The sequence below is a fragment of the Lipotes vexillifer genome, unplaced genomic scaffold (genome assembly GCF_000442215.2).
Source record: "Lipotes vexillifer unplaced genomic scaffold, Lipotes_vexillifer_v1.1 scaffold240, whole genome shotgun sequence".
NCBI classification, from domain to species: domain Eukaryota; kingdom Metazoa; phylum Chordata; class Mammalia; order Artiodactyla; family Lipotidae; genus Lipotes; species Lipotes vexillifer.
The window spans coordinates 2,380,826-2,389,534 of record NW_006797481.1 but is presented as its reverse complement, the minus strand read 5'-3'; the positions used below and the strand labels follow the sequence as shown (position 1 = coordinate 2,389,534).

General features: G+C 49.4%; 1 protein-coding gene across 1 annotated transcript in view; it reads left to right on the top strand.

Annotated features, from left to right (window-relative positions):
- The window catches only part of BAG3 (BAG cochaperone 3), a 22,483-nt gene extending 15,521 nt beyond the window's left edge, over nt 1-6,962 (top strand). The window contains exons 2-4 of the mRNA XM_007469572.1: nt 189-515; nt 1,916-2,320; nt 5,588-6,962. Coding sequence (XP_007469634.1) covers nt 189-515; nt 1,916-2,320; nt 5,588-6,403 — 1,548 coding nt within the window. The 3' untranslated portion in view covers nt 6,404-6,962. The remainder of the gene's footprint in view (nt 1-188; nt 516-1,915; nt 2,321-5,587) is intronic.
- The last annotated feature ends 1,747 nt before the right edge of the window (nt 6,963-8,709 follow it).

Below are 8,709 nucleotides of genomic sequence, written 5' to 3'. Positions count from 1 at the left end.
GGGGGGGGCATCTGGAAGAAGTGGGGGGTCAGGGGAGGCACACACACTTTCTGTGCTCAGCTGCCCTGGCTGGCACTGTGGGACCCAGGGTCACTCTGGAAGGTCGGAGTGCTCGGCGACATGCTTGCTCCTCTTCAGGGCTGTCTCCTTCCCAGTTTCTAACAGGTCTGTGTTTCTCTTTATTTTAGGAAACCGCATCCTCTGCAAACGGGCCTTCGAGGGAGGGCTCCAGGCCGCTGCCCACGAGGGAAGGCCACGCCGTGTACCCCCGACTCCGGCCAGGCTACATTCCCATCCCCGTCCTCCACGAAGGTGCCCAGAGCCGGCAGCCACATCCTGTCTTCGCCTACCCCCAGCCTGGGACGCAGCGCTTCCAAACCGAGGTAGCCCCGGCGGCCCCGCAGAGGCCCCAGTCACCTCTGCGGGGAGTGGTGGAAGCCACCCAGCCAGATAAACAGTGTGGACAGGCGGTAGCGGCCGCTGCAGCCCAGCCCCCAGCCTCCCATGGACCTGAGGTAAGGAGAGGCTTGGCTTGCGGGCCTTGGGGTGCGACCCGGGGGTGCCGGGTTTTGTGCTTCCTAGGCTGCCCCAGACCCTGATGCTGTGCCCAGGGCAACGCCTGGTGAGATGCGGGGCATCTGGGCCTGGCCTGCAGCGTCAGAGGTCACCCAGCAAAGATCGCTTGCAAGACAGCCCTGCGTCCCCCCAGCGTTTCACAGGTTGGTTTTTCAGGTGGGCGGGGATCATGGTTTATTTTGGTGGTTAAGGAATTGGGGCTCAGAATGGTAAACAGCTTGGTCCACAATTATAAAGTTGGAAGTGGCGTCTCTGGGACTGGAAGCCTGGCCTTCTGGCTCCTCACGCGATGCCCCGTACACCCACCGAGCTTTCTGTATCAGAAATACAGAGATACTCTGTGTTATTTCATTCGGCTCAGTGTTCACAGGTAAGTATTAACTGCTTGGAGCTGTACTGACGTGAAAATGAGACCGCATACCTGCCCTTACAGTGTCCACAGTTTAAAAGGAAATGTAAAATCAGGAGTCAGGAAGACAGCTGCTTTTCAGGTTTTAAGCCTGAAGCCGACACTTCTCGCACTAATGTCTAAAGAATAGTTCTTAATCCAGTTCTTAGCTGAGATTTGAAGGCCAGTGGACCCCAGTAGGAATCCTGAGCCGTAAGCCCTCTCGGTTTTGCAGTCTGCACAGCATCCCATCGTGTCTCCTGCACTGCTCTTGAGCACAAATGCTTTTTGCTCCGGGGGTGAAAAATCATAGTTAACGTGGGACGCCAGGAGGCTCTTTTCCCTTCCTAGGAGAAGCGGTACCTGAATTTGTAATGTTTTTGTTGTAAAAATCAAAAGTGACACATCAGTCAGAGAAACCTGAACAAATTTAAGCTAGCAGGGCCCTTAGAAGCCAGCTGGGGAAACACCTTTCTGATTTTCTAGAACAGAAAGTAGGTGGCCGGGAAGGGAAAGCGGCCTGGCCTGCCTCGGTCCACACCCGGGACACAGGTCCCAGTGCCCAGCTGAGTTCTCTGGATAAGCAGGAAAAGAGTTACGGAAAGAGGAAGTGCAGTGACAACAATAAATAAAACGTAGCGAGTGCTTCCTGTGTGTGGCACTGGGGCTGGGACACACGCACAGATTATCTTACCGAATTGTCAGGTAAGCCCAGTGGCTGGGCTGGGGGTTAAACGCGGCTCCTAAAGCTATTGAGCTGTTAAGAATTTGAGCCCAGGCCTCTTGACTCCTGAGCTCCCAGTCTTAACACTACATTTTGAAAATGGAAAGGCTTACAGACGGGAGGTCATATTAAACCTGCTGCCCAGAGCAGGTGCATGACGGGGACAGAGTGGGAGGGCCAGACAGTGGTGGTCACGGGGCTGTGTATCCACCCTTTGCGTCTTGCAGCGATCCCAGTCTCCGGCTGCCTCAGACTGCTCATCCTCGTCCTCCTCGGCCAGCCTGCCCTCCTCCTCTGGCAGGAGCAGCCTGGGCAGTCACCAGCTCCCCCGGGGCTACATCTCCATCCCTGTGATACATGAGCAGAATGTCACCCGGCCGGCAGCCCAGCCCTCCTTCCACCAAGCCCAGAAGACCCACTACCCAGCTCAGCAGGGTGAATACCAGACCCACCAGCCTGTGTACCACAAGATCCAGGGAGATGACTGGGAGCCCCGGACCGTGTGGGCAGCATCCCCGTTCCGGTCACCTGTCCGGGGTGCGTCCAGCCGGGAGGGCTCTCCAGCCAGAAGCAGCACGCCGGTGCACTCCCCGCCGTCCGTCCGCGTGCAAACCGTGGTCGATAGGCCTCAGGTATGGGAGTCTGTGTCGGCAGACTAGCTGGGGCAGCATCTCTCCAGGGCCTGAGGAGCTCTGTGCAGGTGCCCTGGGCGCCCCCCCCCCGCCCCACCCCACCAGCCCCTCCTGGTTTACGCACATAACTGGGGGAGAGCGAGATCCTGAAAACGGCTGGTCATCAGCAGAAAGCAGGCAAGGGCTGTGAACCTCCAGTGCTTTCTACAGCTGTTGCTCATTTTTTGCTGCAGCTGCCTCAGGGGCAGAGCTCCAGCTACCACCGTGGGCAACGGCGGGCAGAACACAGCGTCACACACCTGTTGGGGGGGCCCAGGTGTCTCAGTGCCCACCATAACATTGCAGTGCCCTGCAGCCCCTCCACACCCCACCCTCAGCCTTGTCTCCTGCCTCACTCACACCCCTTCCTGCACTCTGCAGGCCCTTCACTCTGTTGTCTCCTCTTTTGTGCCTTTGCTTGTGCTGGACCCGCTTCCTGACACGCCTTCACAGTCCAAGCTGTCCCCATCCTCCAAGGGACAAGTCAGTCTTGCCGCTTCCACGAAGCCTCCTCATCTTTCCCACGGTGCCTAGTATGAGTCCCTTACAGTTCAGCATCTGATTATTCTGTGCATTTATTTCAAAAGTGTTCATCCATCCGCTCTCTTCAGCTCTGCTCTGACCTTGGCCACAGGGAGCATGTCTTACTCCTTTCTCCCCCTTTGCTATAGAGGACCACGTCCCCTGGCCGATGCCCAGCTGGCTGGGCGGATGGGAAGCCTTCCTTCCTGCCTGGTGAAAGTTACAGGGAAGGCCCGCTTATCCTTGAGTAGAGACGTGCAGGCACTGGTTCCTGGGGGAGGAAGTCTTCTAGTTTTAGCCGAAGAACACTCGGCAGCCGGGGCCGCTCAGCTGCTGGGTGAATTCTCGGCCACGGTTTTTATTTTTTATTGTTTTTTAAATATTTATTTATTTATTCAACATTGTGGAAGTGCCTTTACATTTATTTATTTATTTTTGGCTACGATGGGTCTTCCTTGCTGCGTGCGGGCTTTCTTCAGTTGCGGCGAGCGGGAGCTACTCTTCCTTGCGGTGCGCCGGCTTCTCACTGCGGTGTCTTCTCTTGTTGCGGAGCACAGGCTCTAGGCGCATGGGCTTCAGTAGCTGTGGTGCGTGGGCTCAGTAGTTGTGGCTCGCAGGCTCTAGATCGCAGGCTCAGTAGTTGTGGCGCACTGCCTTCGTTGTTCCGTGGCATGTGGGATCTTCCCGGACCAGGGCTTGAACCCACGTCCTGTGCATTGGCAGGCGGATTCTTAACCACTACGCCACCAGGGAAGTCCCTTGGTCACAGTTTTTAAAAGGAAAGTGCCCTGTAAACAAATGCAGGGCATCTTCTTACTACAGATGGTGACACTGTTCAGGGCCCTCAAACAGAAAACCTCCTTTTATTGTTTTTTTTTGTTTGTTGTTTTGCTTTTTTATTTGGAAATGATTTCAACCTTACAGAAGAGAAGTCCAGTATATATGAAGGTCATGAAAGCAAAGATTCACCCATATTCACTGTTAACATTTTGCTACATTTGCTTTGTCATCTTTTCCTCTCTCCCTGTATTATCTATATTTTTTGTTTGAGGTTTAATTGTAAATATCACGCCCAGTAACCCTAAATATGTCAGCAGATATTTTCCTAAGAGAGCGACCTTCTCATTCATACCCACAGTAGAATTATCAGCTGCAGGAAGTTTAACGTCCTTAAAACATTGTTGTCTCATACGCAGTCCCTTCTCAGATCTCCTTTATAGCAATTTCCTCCTGTTCCAGGATCTAATGTAGGATCATGAGCGCTGCACGCAGATGTCGTTTTCCTTTAGTCTCCTTTAATCTGGAAAACAGGTTCTCAGTCTTTCTCTGCTTTCATGACCTTAACATTTTTGAAGAGTACAAGCCATAGGGCACCCCCTCTTAAGTGTTTCCAAAGTCACTTACTCAGCCATTGTTTTAAAACCCAAGAAGAGGCGTGTGGCTGGTTCATGAGTGCTAAGGGCCAAAGTTAAGCATTTCTGGTTGGCAGAAGAGATTTGATGGAAAAGGAGGCTACTGGTGTTCAAACAAAACAGCCAAGCGTCCATCAGATCCTTACTCAGGCTCAATAATCCTTTCAAATGGGAAAGGAGTGCCCATTTGCAAAGCTGGAGATGTTTCCTCTCATATCTTTCCCATATTATCAATATTTTCTATAATTGGTGAAACAGTATTTAATCCTATTTCCACTTAATCTTATTTGTTTGTAGTGGCCTCCCTTTTATAGCTTGTTTAGAAATCCCTTTTTAGAGGCTTGCAGAGATTTGACCTAACTGAACATTGTAGTGGGATTTAGTGTTTTTAATATGGATTACTTTAGAAATAATATAGTCCAACTCCTATTTCCCAGTTGATAAAATCAGTGTGTGAGATTTTTAAGGGGGTTTTAGACGTTCACTTAAATGCTAGGTGAACCAAGATGTTTCTGTTTCAAGCATAGTTAATTTTTTTAAATATCGCTATAGCTTATAGTCATATTAAAGAGTATCTCAGCCTCTGTAGCCAATGTAGTCAGTGCAGAGATTCTGCATGGCTGAATGTTAGCTCTGGCACAGATGTGTCCAGGCAGAATTCTTACTGCATTACCCATTTTCAGCATCTAGCTTATTCTCAAAAAATACATCAGTCTGGGCAGAAACCACAAGGCTGTCATAGGTTTTTTGTTTTTTTGTTTTTTTTAAAAAAAAGAGGGCTTTCCTGGTGGCGCAGTGGTTGAAAAAAAAAAAAAAAAAAAAAGACGATTATAACTTTTCTGAAACAGGAGATGGGAAGGCCACACCCTGAGCGGAGACTGTCACACAGGGTGATGAAGGGGGGCAAGTGGCCATTATTACTGCATGGCTCCATCACCTGAAAGTCTGAGTCACCCAGGACTTTGCTTTGAGGTAAAGTAACTCAGCTGTCAGCATGAGTTTTTGGTATTTTCATTTTTGAAAATTATGTTGGTTTTCTTTTCATTGCCATAAGAATGCCATCTCCAGGAAAATTCAGTGAGAGATGACAGACCAAGAGACCAAGGTTAACATACATGATAAATATCATATTTTAATTTTGTAACAGGTTTGGCTGACTTTGAAAATCTCTCTTACACTATTAAACTTTAAAAAAGTCATTTCTGTTTTCTTCTAGTCAGTACTAGCTCCAAACGACTGCCTGTGACTCTCAGCCAGTTATTAAAACTATCTCTGTGTCCTTGCCTCTTCTCAGCAACCCATGACCCATCGAGAACCTTCACCTATTCCCCAACCTGAAAACAAACCAGGAAGCAAGCCAGGCCCAGCTGGACCAGATCTCCCTCCTGGACACATCCCGATTCAAGTGATCCGCAAAGAGGTGGATTCTCAACCTGTTTCACAGAAGCCCCTGCCTCCCTCTGAGAAAGTGGAAGTAAAGGTTCCCTCTGCTCCGGTGCCTTGTCCTCCCAGCCCGGCCCCTTCTGCCGTCCCCTCTACCCCCAAGAACGTAGCTGCAGAAGAGAGAGCAGCCCCCAGCCCTGCCCCTGCGGAAGCCACACCCCCAAAACCAGGAGAAGCTGAGGTACCCCCAAAACATCCAGGTGTGCTGAAAGTAGAAGCCATCTTGGAGAAGGTGCAAGGGCTGGAGCAGGCTGTGGACAACTTTGAAGGCAAGAAGACGGACAAAAAATACCTGATGATAGAAGAGTATTTGACCAAAGAGCTACTGGCCCTGGATTCAGTAGACCCAGAAGGACGTGCTGATGTCCGCCAGGCCAGGAGAGATGGCGTCAGGAAGGTTCAGACCATCCTAGAAAAACTTGAACAGAAAGCAATAGATGTCCCAGGTCAAGTCCAGGTTTATGAACTCCAGCCCAGCTCCCTTGAAACCGATCAGCCACTTCAGGAAATCATGGAGATGGGTGCCGTGACAGCAGACGAGAGCAAGAAAAGTGCTGGAAATGGAGAAGATCCCAATACTGAAACCCCGCAGCCAGAAGCCAAAGAAGCAGCAGCTCCAAACCCCAGCAGCACGACAGACACAGCTGCAAACCCAGCAGCACCATAGTCTCCACTAAATAAAAAATCAGCCCCGGAGACTGGGAACTGATTGTGTGCTTTAGAGAATTTTAAGTTGCATGCATTTCAGGGACTTAAAATCAGTTGGTTTGTACTATTCGTAGCTGCTTGGTAGGCAGTAACTTGGGTGGAGGCAAAACACACTAATAAAAGGCCTAAAAGGAGAATGATGCTTTTCTTCTGTATTTGTATTCTGTACAAATAAAGAAGTTGCTTGTTACAGAAGTTTAATCCCATAGCTTGCTGTTTTGGAGCCCTCTCTGTATGGGTCCCACATGTTAGTCATGGACGTGAACTGTCTTTCTACAGCTCTGGACTGAAGGAGTTTTTGCGGGGGTAGATGGGGAGTCAATTTCTCATCAGTAAATATGAAACCCATTTTTCAGAAGTGTTGCCATTTTAATGGGATGATTTTTGTCATCTCATAGCTAAAATACTTAACTTTAGATAGAATAAAATGTGTAAGGAGCCGTAGGAATATCTGTATGTTGGATGACTTTAACACTACATTTAAAAAAAGGAAAATAAAGTAATAATGTAACTCAAAATGTCTTCTGTGGTATCTAAGTTTTGAAGAGTGGCGGCATCAAGATGTTCTTTCACTGGTTTCAGGAAGAATAAACAGACACATTTACAGGCCCGCTCTGGGATTTGTAACATCTCTACTGGCCCGACCCATGAGAAGATGAGTCTTGGTCATTTTTCATTCTCAGGTTGCAGCTGCAACCTGGGAAGACTCAGAGCTGTGAACCCAGGTAATGGGAACGTGCCCATCACACCTCTTCACATTGCTCCAGCAGAGGTGCATCTCTGCCCACCTGGCCCCAGGCCATCCGCAGGCCTCACTAAAGGGCTGAGTGGGTTCAAAAGTGCACAGTTCCCAGTATTGTCTGAGGCTGGCCCAAGCGTTCCCTGGAGTCCAGCTCACTGGGGGTTGGGCACATGTTCTATGGGAGTCTTGGGGTCATCTTTATCTGACAGTCCTCTGAGTCACCAAGCCAGTCCGAGACCAGGTTTATCTTCCCACATTGGGTTCCTCAAAGTCACTGGGGTTAGGGATCAGATGCACTGCGAAGCCACTGGGGGGAAGAAGCTTGTTCTGGGCTAAAGGTTTTTTCAGGGCTTGGAAGGACCACCGCCCAGAATGTGGAGACGTGCAAGATTTTGTTTTCTTAAGTCCTTTGCCAAATAAACCTGAAATTGAGAAGGAAGAGAAAGATGGGTCTGAGATCTTGGACCTCCAAGGGAGCCCTCTGGCTTAAGAGCCCCTGAGCTGAATTCCTCATGACTGTATTGAGTTTAATATTGGTGCCTGACGATGCTGCACAAAAATACACGCCGGTGTGCTTGCCACTCTCAGCTTCATGAGAAAGGTTGAAGTCATTCTGATGTGAATCGCCAACATCTTTACAGGGTGAACTCATTTGAGGAGTAAAAGCTGACTGCTAACACCACCACCGATTCTAGAAATGCAAATTTATAAATAGGAAAAAAGCTTACTGGACTATTTTTTAGATGAATCACAGATAAAGAACGTGACCGTCTTTTTGGTGACTTGGGCATCTACTCTCAATGGATCTCAACGTTAAGGCTTCTTAAGTGGTTACTGAATTAGGTTGATGTTTTATCACTGAAGATCATCAGCAGGTAGCCCTTTAACATAGTTAGAATGTTTTCAATCATCCAAATTAGATGGTACGTGGATATCAGGCAGGAGTTACCCGACCTGTGTTGGTGGTTCCTGGGCCTTGCATGGCGGCAACCGGCTGGGCATAGGGCTGGCAGCAAGGCTCTTGTTAACGTGCCTGTCTGCCCCTGTAGGAATCAGGGGACGTATATCCACTGAGCGTCTCCTAGTGTCAGGGGAGTTCGGCTTATTTAATCATCCCAGTGCTCTTTAAGAGAACATTAAAAAAAAGAACATTATTCTTTAGAACACAGGCTTGATTCAGAACTCCTGGGTTCAAATCAGAGCTTCACGGAAAAGCTCTGGGACGGTGGGCAAGTTACATAGCCTTTTCTTTCCTGGTTTCCTTGGTTGTAAAATGGGGCCGGGGGAGCGGTAATGATTAAATGAAATCAGACATGGGAAGCAGTGAAAGGAGTGCCTGCTGGCACATTAGCTGTAATTAACGTCCTGGTGTAATGGGCGAAGGAAGTGACTTGCGCTGGCCGAGCCAGGAGCAGGGGCAGGATTGAATCCAGGCCCAGGAGACTGAAGTGCGTGCTGGTCTCACCATCTTCTTTAGCACGGAGAAGAAAAGGACTCCGCGTGAGGTACCACAGAAATTTGAG